Below are 18,481 nucleotides of genomic sequence, written 5' to 3'. Positions count from 1 at the left end.
GCTTCTTTGAGGGCAAGAGTAAGCCTTTAAAAACTGACAAGGTGTCAGTAGTGAGGATAACAAGGGCAGAGTTATGGTGATGTACAGGTTCTTAACAAAGAGAAATAGGATTAAACTGTCAATTAAATTTTAGTCTAAATAATGAGAAAAGCTCACATGATAATTTTCCAAGAGACATCATGAAAGTCTGGTTCTTTGTTAACACTGGACTAGATAAAATAATAGATGATGGTGGCTGAATAGAAAGGAATTTGAATGCATGCTACTAATTTCACAGGTGATATTATTAAATTTTATTCTCAGAACAGTATTCAGCTAGTTATAACGCTTATCAAACATTGTTTAACATTTTGTCAATTTTTCAATATCAGTGAAATTAATCAATAATTTACCTAGTTAATCCCGTCTAACCAGCTCTCAAATGAGCTGTTGGGAATAGCACTGCTTTGGGAAAGAGATGAGCTGTCCTCTTTTCCTCTTTAAGCTCGGTGATAAGTGCTTCACAAACCCCCAGACTGGCTCGTTTGCTACCCTCATCAAATCTAACCTGTGAGCGTAGGTTGATATTGAAACTGATCCACAACTTGAACTTTCAAGCACAACATATGCAATGAATGAAATATAGTGACTAGAATGTTTATAGGTACCACCATCAGGCATTTTATTTGCATTTTTTTATTGTTTGGTAAAATAGGAAAAAAGGAAATTAAATTTGTAATAAAGTGATTAAATTGTAACAGTATGCACTTAATTGCTGCATGGGGCACTTGTGCTGAAGTGGAGCTCAGTTCTGGTTTAACTGAGTTACACAGTTTAGGGCTCATGTGCCATGACAGAATTTTAGAGGGAAAATTACGCTGCATAGTGCTTTACCCTAATCATCTTCTGTTAGGTCTCTGCTGCCTTCACAGATCTAATGTGCCTCATTTCAAAATTAATTTTTAGGAAAATATACTTCATGATCCAGCTTTCCTGAATCCTTACGATATTAAAACACACGTGTTTTGGGTTTTGTTGTTCGAGTGAAATCCCAAAGAACCTCATAATGGAATTGCAAGTTTAAGAAAAGGTGAAAAAAAAGGAAGTAAAAGCATTTTTAAGCTATTGTAGAATGCAGAGCTGATTTTGAACTGTGAATATTAAAATATATGTGATTGGTAGAATAGGAATCAAAATTAGAATGAACTAGGTTTGCCTTTTTTAATAAGTTGGTCCTTCCCAGAAATCATTTCCTATCTGCATTGTACGGATGGAATTTTTTATGTATCTAAAACATTCTTTTTTTTTTTTTCCTTCTCTATTTAGGAAAATTCCTCCTGCGGCAGATAGTCCCATGCCTTCTCCAGCAGCACATGTCTCCACTCCTTTTCCAGCATCAGTCTTGCAGCCTTTCAGCAACCCCAGTGCAGTGTATATTCCTTCAACACCTATCAGTTCAAGAATCACTTCTTCTTCTTACATAATGACATCAGCCATGTTATCAAATGCAGCCTTCGTGACAACGTCAGATTCGAATTCCATTATGTCACACACTACAGCTTTTCCTCATGTGGCTGCAAGCCTAAGCATCATGGACTCAACTTTTAAGGCGCCGTCAGCTGTGTCACCAGTGCCAGCAGTCATCCCTTCCCCATCCCACAAGCCATCCAAAACAAAAACCAGCAAATCCTCAAAAGTGAAAGACCTGTCATCTCGGAGTGATGAGTCTTCAAGTAACAAAAAGAAAAAGCCGCAGTCGTCGTCATCGTCCTCCTTATCTTTGCAGACATCTTCCTCATCTTCATTTTCAGGGTCCCACAAAAAGAACTGTGTCCTGAACCCCAGTTCAACTTTGAACTCCTATCAGGCTACATCTTCCTATAACAGTATGTCTGTGCACAATACAAATAACGGAACAAGCCCACTCAGTGCCAAATCGGAGCCCTCAGGACGGACTTCATTATCCAGTAGTTCAACAGACTCGGTGAAACACACGAGCATGGTAGTAAGCAGTATTGACTCTTCTAATCTGTCTGTATCTTCTCTTGTGCACCACTCAGGGGACCACTCCCTGGGAGCACATAATGCAGTGTCTTCTCTACCCCTTTCATTCGACAAATCAGAAGGAAAAAAACGTAAAAACTCTAGTTCTAGTAGCAAAGCCTGTAAAATCACTAAAATGCCTGGTATGAATAGTGTTCATAGAAAGAGCACTGCCAACCTTATTTCTGCGGTGCCAGATCCTACAAGCAGCTCCATCTCTCGGCAGGTAAGGGACTCTTCCAGTTATTTTTTTGCAGGTCATGTGTGACTGATTTGAAATATTTCATGCATTCTGAAAAGAAAATACTATGTTTGCTTCAGATTGTTTTTCATCACACAACTTACTTTCTAGGTTAATGCAGAAATATTTTTGCATTTGTTTTGTACCAGTCATAGAAAGATGCTTTGAGAGTTAAAAAAAAATATGTATCTGCTTTCTTAAAATATTTTTATGAGATCTTATTCAATTAATAAAGTAGCCATTTGTATCTCTGAAAGCAAAATTGAATGTCCAGGGATAAATAATTTTTAGAAATTAAAAAATAATTTTTTATCTTAATTCTCATCTCTCTGAAATAAATTGTGTCATTAAAACAGGAAGATAAGAGTCAGCATTTCTGTTTCTTTTCCCAGACTTGTTGCTGATTCATTTTTTTAATGTTATGCAAGTCTCCTCATTTGTCTTATGTAAAATGCTTCCATCTACCTTTCCCCTGGGGAGAGTCTGAGATGCCTGACCTCAGACGCTGTTTCCTGTTTGAAACTGGAAAAATTAAGATCTTAACCAGATGACCTTTAGTGGATATTTGGTTATCTTTTTTAGTGTGCCTGTGTTCAGAATATTGAAGTCAGTGCAACAGATAGGTTACATGCTCTTACTTCATTGTCACTAGCAATAGAGCTTTGACTTCTCTTTCAGTGATACTCCATAAGGACAAAAGTATGTGAATTAAAATCGGGTGCAAAAACTGCCAGTACGATCTTTATAATGATACACTGTTCCATTCTGCTACCCTGTCCACTGCTGCGCAGTGCACAGAAAACAAAGTTTGGCCCTAGTGTCTGGGAGACAAAACCATAGAAAACAGAACACCTCAGACAATCCGGAGAAGGTAGCTTAGGAGAATTTTTTTGTTTGTGAAACTCTTATTTCCTAAGGATATTGCGGATAAAATGAAATTTGGAAAGGGAGAGGGTAAGATCCTGGGCAAGGCCATGCACAGGTAACAGCAGACAGAAGTGGGAGTGGAAGAAGGGAATAAACAAATTCCAAAACTGGTAGAGCAGACAGAATAAAGGTCTTAAAGAATGGCTTAGCAGGTATATTTTCTCTTTCCTGCTTCCAGCAGAGGTGCAACTGAGATGATTTCTTTGGCTTTTAAAAATGGGTAGTGCAGTTTGAGGAAGTCTTACAGATAGACGCAGGAGGTTCTGAGTTCAAATTCTGACTCCCCTAGTGATTAAGTCTGTTCCTGTGGGACATTCCTCTTGGAGTTTGTGATGTATTTTGGCGTGTTGCACAGTAATGGAAGTAAATAAACCATAAAGAACCAGAGGTCTTTTCTGAATATTTCTAAATAGGTCATCCACACTAAGAGCTACAGTAGAAATCAAAAATAGGAGGTAAAGTGGAGTTGACTGTATTTCATATGTCTGGCTGGCAGCTAATTGTCTTTGCAAGCAGGATACTGAATTGTATGTGGTAACAAAATAAACATTTCCTAGTGTTTATTTATGCTATAAATAAATGAGATTTGTACCCACTTAAGCATATGGGTCAAATAACATTACATACTCTACAAGTGAATAGTAAAACTCTGGAGACTACAATACTTGAAATCACTTTTAAGCTCTGCTGGTTTGACTTGCTATGCTCTAGAAATGCAATCATGGTAGAAATTCCACAAAAAAAAATCAGTATTACTTAAAATCTTGCCCCTGTCCCCTGATGTAATAGGGCAAATTACATTAAGAGAATAAGAATACAGAAAAAAACTCAAGTGACTGGTGAGTAGGCCCAGGTGGGGTTTTTTCCTAATTTAATTCAAGTCTGGCCCAGATAGATAACTGAAAGTGTTAACCATTGGGTTTTGAAGTATACTTTATTTTTAAAAGAAGAAAAGGGACTTGAGTCCTAGCCTCACCCTAATCCTTTTGAAGTGGTGTTCCCATCATTAAAGACCCAACACAACCAGGAGTCTGTCTTTCTTACTTTGACTGAGTGCTGTAACTGTTCGGTCTGTCTGAATTACCCTTCTGGCCTGGAGTGCTGCCCTTCCAGCTCTGCATGAAGACGGGATGGTAAAGCAGCTCGAAGCCCATCACAGTGCTGCCAGCTGTGTTGTTCCTTGCTTTGTCTTACGTAGAGAGTCAGTCTGTTAGTCGTAGGAGCACTGAATGAACGAAAGCCTGAAGGTGTAATATTTCCTCTCACGATTCAAGGATCTCAGATGATTAAAGTTGATGTTACTGGAGGTCCACTGACCTTGTGAATAACTATTCAAAACCCAGTCATCTGCCATTTGCAGGCAGGTGTCCACGGTTAATTTTTTATCAGCTTTGTAAACCCTGAGGAACTGCTCCTGTGACTCAACAGCTGTCTCCCCTTTTGTATCGCAACAGTAATACCTACACTATCTTAGTGGGTTGTTGTAGAAAAACCTAAGACAGACAGCTCTTGCAGTGCTGTAATTTCTAAAGCATTGAAACATGCAGATTGAATATTGCAATATTTTAACTAAGTACTTCTAAAATGTGTGTATGTGTACTATCAGTTTGCACTCATTCCTAAAGAGATTCTCTGATGCAGTAAATTGATTACAATTGCAAATTTAAACTTCCAGAGTTTGATTCTTCTGGTTAATATTTGCTTTATTGAGCAATAATAAATGAAGATTCTATATTGAAGAAAATAGAAACTTAGGGCATGCTGTGGTGCTTGGTTGCTTTCTTTAAACTCCCCAGGAGCAGGGAAGGTCCCCTGGGGAGGAGACTGTGACCTTGAGCACTCTGTGCTCTCTCAGGCACTGGCTAGCTGCACGAAGTGACTCCAGTAACTACAGAACCTAGTATTTCTGTCTAGAGAGGTGGGGTTTTACACTCTATATTTCCTCGTTATGTCGTATGTTGTTTTCTGACCTGTAATAGCATTTATGTGCCTTTTAAGACTTTATTTAAATTATACAGGCTCTGAGAGATAATTATAATTCCATCTGAAGAAGTGTATCTTGCAGTAGCAAAATACCTGTGTTCCAAATGCAAAGCAATTAGTGCTGCTTTACACAGCAAAGGGACGGCCGTTACCAGCATCTGCATTCAACTGACAAGTGTGCCTCTCACTACTGCTCCATTAATGTCTTTCAGATTGGAAAAAATAGCAGTGTAGCTTTGTCACAATCCAGTCCTTCGAGTACATCAAACCCCGTACACAACAGACAAGTAAGTTGCTTTGGAAAAAAGTGTACTTCAGTAGTCTGTAAGCAGTTTTGAAATATTTTATACTGTAAAATCTTAAAATACAATTTCATGAATACAGTTCTTTATAGAAGCTGTCTTTCAGTGAACTAATTTTAGATTTCTCCTCTCACTTATTTTTTTCCAGCTATTTTCCCCTCTGAGATTTATGAATAACAAGTTTTCTGCTTGTTTTTCATCACCTGTAGTACGCCTCAGGTTGGCTTGTGGGCTGGTCACTGGCTGTTGCTTTGGTGATACAAACTCCACAGCAGCAGAAACTGTCTGTGCAGGATCCAGCTAAGCTGATGTGGTTTTTCTACCCAATTTCCCCTGCTGAGGGAGATGGCGCAGCAAAGTCCCCAAACTAGCACAGAAGGGACAGCATTTAAAAATAGGCCAAAAGTAAAAGCAACAAAGGGAGGACAGGAACGGGACAGAGAAGACAGGGCACTTAACTATTCAGAGGAACTAATCTGAAAGCATAACTAGGCTAAGCATATAATCTGAATTCTTCTTAGACTGTGAGGAATCCTTAGCGCTCCCACCATACCTGTTTATCATACAGACTGCTAGTCAGATAATTATAATAAACTCTGTAGCTCAGCTTTTTTCTGAGGATGTGTGCTTGACCTGTGATCCAGCCCTCATCTGTCTGGAGGACTGAGAGAGTAGGGGTTTTTTTTAATATGGCCCCTACTGTTTGACTCTCCAAGTTGCGTAGTTTACCAAGAATTCATTAACAATATCCTTGGTATGAAGAGGTTTCCCACCTCAGCAAGGTGTAGTCACAAGTAAACAAAAATTCCAGAGGATTTTTCTGTACAACCAATCAGTATTTTAGAATTCTGTTTCATATTCTGGCTAAATTATACAGGAGTGGTTATTCCAAATGGCTGTGTGGCTTAGTTTCCTGCTGTGTAGACATAGCCTGTCTACAGGCTTTCTTACAAAAGAATAGTATGCCTGTAGTAATGATAACCCATAACTGTATCCCCATTAAAAATACTTTGAATCACTCACATCTTGAGATGACCTGCCAAACAGTAAATTTTTTTTTTCTCTTGGTGCCGAATGCAAAGCAGTATACGTATGGAAGAACTACTCTGAAGGGGAAAAAGTGGGAAGTTTCTTCACCCTCCTAGGGACTGGCATTTTGCTATTGAGGCACTGTCATCCAACTGCCAGTAACAAACATGGGGTAAAGCTGTTCCAAAGTGCAAAACTGTTTTTGGTTTAACCTCCTGCTCCTGTGTTAGTATAAAATACACACTACCCCAGGAGCAGAGCTTGTTGGGATCTGTTGCCTAGCTCCCACAGGGAAAACCTAGCAGTACAAAACATTAATTTTGTGGCAGCCTTATGTAAACAGAGGCAATCACTGAGCTTTCCAGCTGCCTGTTTTCGTAACTTTATCAAAAATAGAAGTGCTTACTTGTTTTAAGCCCTGCAAACTCTTTATTGTTACAAATATGTTTCTGTTAGTTTGGTAGTTGAATATGGAGCTCAGAATACAAATACGAAAAAAAATAAACATGTATTAAGTTTTATTAAACTTCTTTTTTGAACTTTTAACACAGGATTTTAGTATTTGGAACCATGAATAATGATTACCAACCTAATAAATGCTTGTCATTGTCAAAATAAGTCTGAGCTGCTTTGTTGACAGCTTTCATCTCCCATCTAGCAACTGAGTAGTCTCTAAATAAAATTTTAGTCTTAAACTGTGCTATAATATTTCTTTATAAAGCTTTTATTAATGAGGTAACAATAAATGGATCTGGAAGTATATGCTGTGGCAGTAAAGATATTACTGGGGGAACCTGAGTTCTCTTGTTTTTAATGTTAGTGTTGTTACAACGATGATAATCAGGGAGTCCAAGTGAAGGTCTGTCGGCAGAGATAATCTCTGCTGTACCCTGGGGTTTATAGTTGGAAATATCAGGCAAGTTTTCACGAATACAAGTCAGAACAACAGACTTTCAACAATTCAGTTTGAACTAGAATTGCAGCCGTCAAGGTGACTGTGAGTATAGAGCAGTTACTCTGTCCTGCCTCTGCTGTGTTACCTGGTCGGGCAACCTGTCGGGGTTGTCTGCTGGTGCAGGGGGGGAGTTAGAAGGGAGGAGAAGGTGGTTGTTTCTCAGGAGAAGGGAGAGGGGTCCTTAACGTACACACGGGGTTGGGTGACTGGGTGAGAATGAGGCATTCGGGACATTGCAGCAGGCTGTAAAGCCAGTCTGGTTTGAAGCTGTGATGCCTGCGTGCAGTCCTCCTGGGAACGCTCGCTCCCCCGCTCGCCTGGCCAAGATGTCCAGTCGGAGCCGAGAGGCCGTGCAGCGGTGCTGTTGGTCACCTGCCACCCGTAACTGGGTGTTCCATCATGGAGTTGTGAGATAAAGGTGCCCCGTGGTCGTGTTGATTTCACACAAGCAGTTGCTTTCAGTCATTCGCTACGTTTTGTTGAAGTACACTGTACTCTGGGGTACTCCTGGGGGGGACTGGTGGATTGTGAGGATAACTTGTGGGCCCGTCTGCCCTCTCCCATCGCATTGAACTCAATCAGGTTAAACTCAGATGAATTGTTCTCAATTTATGTTTAATTTGGATGTTGCTGCATCTATTTGAGACCCAAACAGGGGCTTGTATATGTAAAAACGTGCCTGTTTTTCCAACTATTGTTGCTTTAATTAAAAAAAAATTACTTTGTCCTACAAAAACGACTTGGTTTTTAACAAACGTTAATGGAATGGTAGTTTTACAGTCAAATTATTTGTGCCTGTTAATACAAATGATGTATTAAAAGCTTGTTTTCTCCAGATTTTACCCTTGTTCTAGGTTTATAACTAATCAAGTGTTTTTGTCTTCATAGTGCTTTTAGGTGCCTGAATGTGTTAACACTCCAAGACCTCAGTATGTGGTGGTTTTTAAATACTGAGTTACTAGATCATTTTATTAAGGGAAGGTGACAACGTGTATGCTGTGTGGGGATTCCTTGTGCATGAAAACATGCTGTGTAGAGGAAAAGACTCTTCAGAGCTGTCGTCTAATTGCTGCTCTTTATTTGTAATGATAGACCAAGTTAATCAACATGAGGTTCACCAAAGCTTACTAAAAGCAAACAGTCACAAAAGGAAATATGCTGTTTATCCAAAGCAGTTCCTTTTCTTAAAGGTCTAATGTAATCAGTAAACAGGGAGGGAATTTAGTTCAGGGACTTGAAATAAATTCCTGCTTTGAGTTCTGTCAGACGCAGATGTTATTAAAGTATTACATATGGAAAGACATTCTGTGATTTTGAACCTGGCTCTGGTTTCTCTTTTAGAAGACATCAAACCGGACTGGTAGAATAAGGACTCTTCCATAACAAGGAAAAGGAACCAGCCTATAATCTCTAGCTCTCAGCAGCCCTACTCCACAGGGTTTTTCTTTTCTGTATCCTGCAGATGGATTTAACCTTTTATGAATTTGTGGTTTTAAAGAGAATTAAATTTACAGAAAACTGTAATAGTGATTTGTTTAGTTTTTCACTTGTATTTGCCACTGATCTGTGCGTTCTGCTTGGTTATGTTTCATGCCTTTCAAAGCTGTTAGCGTTGCGATGCTCCCTTTGTTTCCTTACCCGAACACAGCGGACATTCCAAAAAAAATCCAGATCATGATTTGAATTTATTTAAAGGCGCTCCAGATTTTTTCATTAAATAAAAATTACAGTAATTCTGTATTTAAGCTTGTCCTATGGATAAAAATCGAGTGCATTTCTTAGTAATTTGCAAACAGCTGGGGCACTGCAACTTTAGGGACTAATCCTGACTGGTGCTCTGTACCTACAGCATTTAATAATTTCAGTGGGAATTCTGAGTGTTCAGCCTCTTCCAAGATCAGGCTCTTAAGGAATCTGTACTTCAATCAATGCACAGAGGATTCCTGCACCAAACTGTCATTCACGTTATCAGGGGCTCCACATGGAAAATCCCCATGTCTCGGTGGATTCCTCGGCCCTTAAGATCGTAGCGCTTGGTAACTTCAGCAGTTTGGGTTTGCAAGGACAGGAGCTGAGCAGATTGGCTTGCGTTAATAGAATTGCACTGACAGTGTTTCTTATAGGATTACTGAATAATTTTTTAATAAAATATAGATTTTATAATCAGGAAGCCAATACTAGGTACTGGAACAATAGTACAGAGGAGTTAATTTTTATTTCTACAGTGTTAAAAGTGCACTTATATGCTGGTTTATTTACATCTTGGGGAAAGGCGAGAGACTGCAAATAGGGAGATTATTACTACTTTCTTTTTTAAAAAAAGAAGGCTTAAGGCAAATTTTAAGACTAAAAATGTTTAAGCAATTATAAACAAGGCTAGACCCTTTGAAAAAAGTTTAGAAATATTCTTAAAATAAATTTTTATAGTGTTAATTTTGTAATAATTTATGTTTTGCTATACTTCAGAGCTAACTGACCGGTATAGTTTCAGAAACAGTATGAAACTTAGGAAAGTTTAAGCAATGTTTATATTTTTAAAATGTTCTTTGAATTATGTTTTTATTGTACATTTCTTCAGACTGAAAAATGTGTACATATCTTTGTTATTTTTGCACAATTTTTGTCGTGTTCAGTTTTAGGAGCAGTACTATGTTGATTTTTTTTTTTAATTTATTTTGAGTTATAAAACTGCAGGAGTTTAAAAATCTCAGTAACACAGTCATCCTCTGTAATCAGTAACCTGCTATTTCTAGTTGTTGAGGGAAAGCAGTGGTTGTGACATTCAGTGGTTGCTTCTGAGAAATAATGCTAATCAGTGACTGAAGGAGCAGTGTTGTAGTTTTAGGAAGCTTTAGCTCTTTCCATGCATCTTTTAATTGGAAAGCTGGAATATGGAGCCTGTCCTTTGAATGCTGCTTAAATTTTTTTTTTCAACTGGCTTACACCTGACAGCATTTCAGGAAAGTTAAGCACCAAGTAAAATCCCACAGTGTTCTTTCATCATCAAAGAATCATTAGTTAATTACCTGTATCAAAGATTTCAGCCTGAAAAGTGACATGGAAGTAAACATTTGAAAAAAATTGATGCGAACTGGACCAGCCTATGATGCATTATTAGTGTAGCATTCACTCGGTAGTTCTTTTTCTTCCCCGTTTGCCTGAAAATCTTGTTGTTTGTTTCCAGCAATAGAGGCTCAGAAGCTTTGGTTGTTCCACATACGCAATGCATAGGCCCGTCAGCCATAAAAAGCGACTTGGAGAACTTGTATGCCTTCTTTTGTATCGATGTAACAATTGTAAATAGTGCTGATCAACCTTTGTAGAGAATAGTTTATACAGCATATTCTATTATTGCTGATTCTCAGTGAACTATTGTTTTAAAAAAAAGAAGAAAAAAAGAAATTTTTCTATTTACACCTTATATTTTGTTATGCTGTTGACCCATGGCACTTTAACAAAACTCTGTGGGTTTTGCATAGCTGGTCAGTCATGGGATATATTAAATAACTGTTGTTGCACAGAAATGAATTTGCACCTGCTCTATTGTGCTTTCCTACTACAGATTTTAGAACCTTTTCCAGAAGACTTTTGAAGAAAGCATGTCCAATCATTCTAAGAAAAAAAAAAAATGCCATACTTGTACAGCCAGTTTCTTTTCTACAATCCATATTTTGTAACACTAAGTATTTTCATTCTTCGTCCTGCACCTTTATGTATTAGCAGTATCAAATAGAATTCATTCCATGCTTGTGATAATTGTAAGCAGAATAAATGTCTAAAGTAGGTGTAAATAGTAAATTCTATGGCTTACAGTTTAAAAGAGGAAAAACAGAACAAACATGTATCTGATTGATACTGCCATGGTTCAGCACCGGGCCTGGAGATATTCTCTAGTGAGCGATTGTATTTTTTGTTTTTTGCTTTATTATTATTATTTTTTTTTTGTAACATGGCTTTGTAAATAAAATAATTTATATGTTTGTAAGAAATAGGTGGGTTTTGTCATTATTTATCTTTGCAGAGCAAAACCGGTGTGTATTGCACGACTGCCCTTGTTCTTCCCAGAGGCTGAAACGCACCATGCAGGTCGCCAGCACGGAGGATTCGACTGGCAGGTCAAAAGATCTGCCCAGCTCTCTGTCCAGGGCTGAACCGCTCTGGGATTATTTTTGGCACTCGTGTCTGAAATATTGCTGTATTTACATGTCCGGAAACGTGTGACAATCAGCTACTGGGGTTTTTGCAGTGATAAATCATTTCTAAAATCCTTTACTTAGCTGAATGCATTTTCTCATTCCTTATCAGTGTAAGGATTAACTTTGCTTGAGCTGCTCGATTCAGGAGCTCTCACTTCAGTGGCCAATACAAATTTATAACCAGCCTCTTTATCATTGTTAATACTAAAAATGCACCTTTATCTAGGCATTAAGGCTCTTGTTCTGTGTAAAGTCTCTTCCAATTACAGATCAAATGAGACTTAAATTGTTCCTTGGCTTGTCAGCTCTGCAGAGAGGATTGCCGTTTTTTCTCTCGCAGCAAACCTGCTGTGAATCTGGGGAAGATGTACATTTTTATGCTCCTTTTATGAAGTATCTGGAAACTCAGTCTTGGAGATGCTGCAGGGAAGATGCTCACAATTATAGTATGATCTTTTTTAAAAGCAAGACATTTAGACTGCAAACTGTGGTTTTGTATGCACACACTCAGAACTGGCGGAGGAGATAAAGCTGGCCGGCGTGACAGGGAACAGTAGACGAAGGAGGAAAACTGTACCTTGTGGGTAAACAGCTTTTTGTGTAACGTCATGCATGTTGTGATGCGTGTGGCATAAGCTAATCCTGAACTTCCTCTTCACTGTCCAGTGTGTGCCTTGCTTGGAGCTGCTCGTATTTTTAATACTTTTTTTTTTAATCTTGAGTTTGTCTTTTCTGATATAGAAAACCCGAACATCGTGAAGTGAGAGTAGATAGGGAAGTTTCATCTGATAGAGTGGTCCCCACATATGGCTGAAGAGTGACATTGTGTTCATAAGACGCTTTGCTATTTCTAGCAGCCATTAGAAATCAAAGCTACAGCCAAGAAAATGGAACATTTCAGCCATGAGTTACTAGTTGCTTGCCATCATTGCCCACGGCCAGCAGAGGCCAAAGACCACTAAATTTATTTTCCAAATATGACTGTCATTTTTTAGCACTTGCAGGTTCGTTAGAATGATTCACAAGCTGTTCTCTATTTGGAGCTGGTTTCCCCCACCCTTTTTTTGGCTTGTATTATCTAATGTGCTCTGATTACCACCAGCTTTAGAGGGAAGCAGATCACACCGTAACTTTTTTATTCATTGCGCTCTAGTTTTTATGCATCTGTTTTTACCACAGAAATATTTATTTTAGAAGAAAGTCGTTGCTGTCTGCAACCAGTATCTGTTTTACTCTTCCAAATGTCAGGATTCACAATTGGAAGAAATGCCAAATGCTGATTCCAGAAATATTTGGAGAAGATTCATACAACAGATTCAGACTCCAGAACACAAGAATGTTTATTTCCTGCAATTTTTTATGCTGTTTTGCTCCTTGAGTACCTCTTGAAAGCTACTATTCAAAACAAGTGCAGACCTCCTTTAAAACGTACTTTCCTAAGTATGAGAAAGATAAATGTGATAATTGAGCAGCAGGTCCCTGTTTGCCCTTTGACTGGAGACTCCATGGTGGATGGAGTATGCATACTCTTGTTCTCATTTTGTAATGCACCACAAATGACATGGGCAGGATTCCTTTGTGTGTGGTTTTTGTTGTTTATGGCTGACCTGCAGAAATATTTGGATCTAGTCTGTGGTCTGCTCTCCCTACCGAAGGGAGAAGGGAAGCTTCTCCTGTGTGGGGGAAGCTTGCCAGAAGTAACAGGATCCAGGAGAACTTGATTTGAGGGTGAGGACACCAGCAGGGATTTGAGACGGCACACAACATTCAGCTGCCCCTTTGCAGATTTCCCAAACCTGAAAGGTTTAGCTCTGAAATTGAATCTGGGTTTGATTAACTTGGAGCAGTTACTAGGATGGTTGATGTGACACCACAAGAGACTAGTTTTTCAGAAGAGTTGTCTAGCATGAACAAAGTACGTTTACAGAATGCTGCAGGTATAAAGGCCTGGTGGTGTAAATAAAGTGAATGGCCTGATGAACTCAGGAGTGCAACCCTGTGAGTCCCGTATCTGTCTCAGCTGTTTCCAGCCTGGCCCCTGCTGAGGCAGAGGAGGGACCGGTGGCACAGTAAGCGTCACTGCAGAGAGAAACCATCATCCCTTCCCAGTGGCAAAGTTACTCAGTGCTGATGTGGAGAGCTGTGACATGGGTGAGGAGTCAGGTCACTGGAAAAGGATTACTCGGGCTCAATCCTTTAGCCTTTCCCACCACAGATACAGAATATATAGGCCTTTCGCCTCAGTTCTGGAGATACTCTTAGCCTACGCAAGGAAGTTTCCCTTCTGGTCAGCTCCACTCTTAAATGGCAACTATTTGCCTTCCTTTGTCTTTAGTTTTATTTTAACCTATAACCAGTTGGGGGTTTTTGTGGTGTGTTTTGGGTGGGGTTTTTTGTATTTAATCTTGCCTTGAGTTACTTCTTCCTTGTTTAAGAATTCTCTTTAGGATTTGTGTTTGGACCACATAACCTGAACAGTAATACTAACACACTGGGCTTGCTGCTTCATTATCAGGGAGACACCAAGAAGGTGCAGGCAGATGGTTTTCACTTGTGTTATTTTACAGGGCGCTTCCAAGGCCTACAGCTTCGCACCCTGAGCATGATGCTTCCCAAGGAAGAAAACATTCAAAGGGAAATGCTCCTTTTGTGCTCCTTGACCTAGAACAAGCCACGTGCATGTTTGCTCCTGGAATACGTAACAGACTCAGTGTTGGGCCTTTCATTCACTCTCTGTCACTCTCTACAACTACCTGAAAAGAGGGTGTTAGTCTCTTCTGTTGAGTCACCATCCCTGGAGGTGTTTAAATGACATGTAGATGTGGTGCTTAGGGACATGGTTTAGTGGTGGACTTGGCAGCGCTGGGTTAACGGTTGGACTTGATGATCTTAAAGGTCCTTTCCAACCAAAATGATTCTGTGATTCCTAACAGACAATTCTCTAATGCCTCTTCTGCTTTGCCCCTAGCATATTACTGGACCACTCACTCCCATGACCTCCACTATTGATCTTTCAATCCCGAATTCCTTTCATCTGCAATTAAATGCCAATGAAGCCTGAGAGATACTAGCTCTCCATCTCAAGCTTCTGTCCAGGGCCTTTGGGCCCAGACTGGCCTTCAAAATCCCTTATGAGGTTGCCAAGAAAGGAAAAGAGGAAAAGAAACTGAAGCACAAAGTGAGTGGGGGAGCACTGTAAGAAACCTCTGGCTCCAACTCACCACTTGCCCTGACCGAGGGGGACCTACTCATACCTATGAGGAGGTTGCTAGGAGATCAGAGCCAGACTCTTCAGTGCTGCATGGTGGGAGAGCGAGAAACAATCAACATGAGTTGACACAAGGGAGGTTCAGACTAGATGCAAGGAAAAACCTTCCTGCCATGGAGACAGTCAAGCATTAGAACAAGTTACTTAAAGAGATAGGTGGAATCTCCAACTTTTGAGATTTTTCAGTCCCAAACTGGATAAAGCTCTCAGCAACCTGGTCTGAGCTCAGAGCTGACCCTGCTTTGGGCAGGAAGCTGGACTACAGACCTTCTGTCCTGTGACCCAGACGTGAAGAAGGCAATAATGATCATCTAACTCCTCTCTCAAGGGCTCATCTTGTAGGGTCATTTTCTTAGAAACACTCCCTTAGGCCTCCCTAGGGTATTTTCCTAATATCAAACCATCTTCATTGCTTGGTCTTTGTTATTCATTAACCAGCTTTTTTGGTAGCTCTATTTCCTACTCAGAGCTGGTTACACACAAGACTTTGTCATTGGCCTTTCTCACTCTACTATGTCTTTCCTAGATAGATGTTTCACTGGATTTTTTTCCAAATGTCCCTGAGAGATACCACAGAGTTTCCTTTGCATCGGTTTACCTGCTTTGTTTCTAAGACAGCATAGGATGAAGCAGAGAAACTACTGTCCCCTCTAACAAGTCTTTTTACGCTCATGGAACGAAGTGCTTCAGATGTTCTCCGGGAACGTTAATCTTTTGAGGAATCATGAACATCTTTACACTAAGGATGGCTAACTGTGTAACAGACTAGATGGCATTATTTTCTAAATCTCCTGTCCCAGTAATCGGTACATTCCCTATTACAGCATGCGCATTGTTGCAGCGTATATGAAGAGCGCGTCTATTCTTGACATCTGTGGGAAACCATCTACATTGACATTGACCTCCACCAAATGTTAACTGGCTGGATGGCCGACCCCACAGAGTGGTGGTGAATGGGGCAAAGTCCAACTGGCGGCCGGTCACTAGCGGTGTTCCCCAGGGCTCAGTTCTGGGGCCGGTGCTGTTCAATATCTTTATAGATGATCTAGACGTAGGGATTGAGTGCACCCTCAGCAAATTTGCAGATGACACCAAGCTGGGTGGGAGTGTCGATCTGCTGGAGGGTAGGAAGGCCCTACAGAGGGATCTGGACAGGTTAGATAGATGGGCCGAGACCAACGGCATGAGGTTCAAGAAGAACAAGTGCCGGGTCTTACACTTCGGCCACAACAACCCCATGCAGCTCTACAGGCTGGGGGAAGAGTGGTTAGAAAGCGTCCCGGCGGAAAGAGACCTGGGGGTGCTGATTGACAGCCAGCTAAATATGAGCCAGCAGTGTGCCCAGGTGGCCAAGAAGGCCAATGGTATCCTGGCCTCTATTAGGAATAGTGTAGCCAGCCGGTCTAGGGAAGTGATCGTCCCTCTGTACTCAGCACTGGTGAGGCCGCATCTTGAGTACTGTGTCCAGTTCTGGGCCCCGCACTTCAAGAAAGATGTTGAGGTGTTGGAGCGAGTCCAGAGGAGGGCGACCAAGCTGGTGAAGGGTCTGGAGGGTCTGACCTACGAGGAACGGCTGAGGGAGCTGGGGTTGTTTAGCCTGGAGAAGAGGAGGCTCAGAGGTGACCTTATTGCAGTCTACAACTACCTGAAGGGAGGTTGTAGTGAAGTGGGATTCGGCCTCTTCTCCCGGCCAACTAGCGATAGGACAAGAGGACACAGCCTCAAGCTTCGCCAGGGGAGGTTCAGGTTGGACATTAGGAAGAATTTCTTTTCAGAAAGGGTTATTAGACATTGGAACAGGCTGCCCAGGGAGGTGGTGGAGTCACCATCTCTGGATGTGTTTAAGAAAAGACTGGACATGGCACTTAGTGCCATGGTCTAGTTGACAGGGTGGTGTCAGGGTAACGGTTGGACTCGATGATCCCTGAGGTCTCTTCCCAACCTGGTTGATTCTGTGATGCATCCAGAAAAAATCCAGACTTGGCGGGAGCTCAGAAAAACTAAGGCGATGGAGATGGATCTCTGGTCTCTACCACCCTGTGTGTGTGTGAACTTGCTCTACAGCTCCTGCTAGAATAAAAGCATCTGCGGTCTTAAGAGCTGTGGGCTCAGAGCCACACTCAAGCAGACAAATATACTATATATCTCAAAGAATGAAAAGCATCTTCTTTTTTCCCCTTTGCCTTCAGCAAAAGTCCCTCAGTAGTTCTAGGAAATCAGTTGCTTGGGTTTTTCAGTCAGTAGGGAAGTGGCCAGTCCTGTAAGAGAGCTAAGTTTCCTGATACTAAACTAGCCTTTTTTGTGACCTATTTTTACTTCTCCTTGACTCGGAAACAGTAACAGGAAGTATTTTTCTAATTCCTGATATTTAATTTTTCTCGGTATATGATTTTTTGATGGCAGGTTTAGTCTTTATTTTGTAGTTGACTGAAAAAAACCATTCACAGCTTAGCGTTAAAATTGCAGGCTCTCTTGTTCTTGTAGAGGGGACTGGGATGGCAATATGGTGAAGGCACAGTGATCCTGGCTACTTCTGTGCTACATCAAGGACGATTTCTTGACAGAAGTGCTTGGCAAGCTGAGCCTGGCTATGCGAGACATGCTGCTCACATATAAGGAAGGGCTGTCTGGGAACATTGACATTGGTGGCAGCCTCGGCAGCAGTGACTACGAGATAGCGGTAGCAAAGCTTAAGGTTCTGAGGGAAGTGAGGAAGATAAATAGTCGAACTGCAACCCTGGCATTCAGGAGAGCAGACTTTGCCTCCTGCAGACATTTTGTTGGCAGAATCCCACAGAAGACTGCCCTGAAAGGCCCAGGGGAGCTAGCTGAAGCACAAGAACAGTCCATTCTGACATGCAGGAAGCTGAGCAGACGTGGGAGAAGGCCAGGATGGGTGACTGGGGAGCTCCTGGCTGAAATCAAATCCAAAAGGTGAGTATACAGACTGTGGGAGCAGGGGTGGGTTACAGAAATATTGCGTGGGCATGCTGAAGCAGAACTAGGAGAGCCAAAGCTTGGATGGAGTTGGAATTAGTGAGGGATGTGAAGGGCCCTTTTGTATATTAGCGTGGAAGGCAGGCTAAGGAAAACGTGGGCCCCACTATGTGGGGTGGGTAGCCTAGTGACAAAGGACACGGGAATGACTGAGGTGCACTCGGGGCTGCCTTTGCTTCAGGTTTTAACTTGGTGAGGTCTATGCTCATATCTTTGGGCAGAGTGTGGGGAGTGAGGTACTACCCACATAAGAGGAAGCCTGAGTTAAGGACTCCTTACCCTGGATCTATACAAGTCTACGCGGAAAGCTGGGCAGGATTCAGGCTGCTATCATCACAAGGCTGCTATCATCCTTGAACGATCACGGTGAACATAGTACAGGGTTTCTACGGACTGGAAAAAGGCAAATGCAACAGCCATTTTCAAGAAAGTCACAGGGAACCACAGGCCACTCAACCCAACCTCTATCCCAGGCAGATTATGGAACAAATGCTCCTGGAAGCCATGTCCAGACAACATGGATTTAACAAGGGGAAACCACGGCTTGCCTTTTGTGGTGAA

General features: G+C 41.1%; 1 protein-coding gene across 1 annotated transcript in view; it reads left to right on the top strand.

Annotated features, from left to right (window-relative positions):
- Positions 1-8,983, top strand: part of ATXN7L1 (ataxin 7 like 1) — a 119,982-nt gene extending 110,999 nt beyond the window's left edge. The window contains 3 exon segments of the mRNA XM_068401695.1: positions 1,306-2,248; positions 5,386-5,460; positions 8,801-8,983. Coding sequence (XP_068257796.1) covers positions 1,306-2,248; positions 5,386-5,460; positions 8,801-8,842 — 1,060 coding nt within the window. The 3' untranslated portion in view covers positions 8,843-8,983.
- The last annotated feature ends 9,498 nt before the right edge of the window (positions 8,984-18,481 follow it).

This window comes from Nyctibius grandis, chromosome 5, assembly GCF_013368605.1.
Source record: "Nyctibius grandis isolate bNycGra1 chromosome 5, bNycGra1.pri, whole genome shotgun sequence".
Lineage (NCBI taxonomy): Eukaryota > Metazoa > Chordata > Aves > Nyctibiiformes > Nyctibiidae > Nyctibius > Nyctibius grandis.
This window is presented reverse-complemented; position numbering and strand designations above follow the sequence as displayed.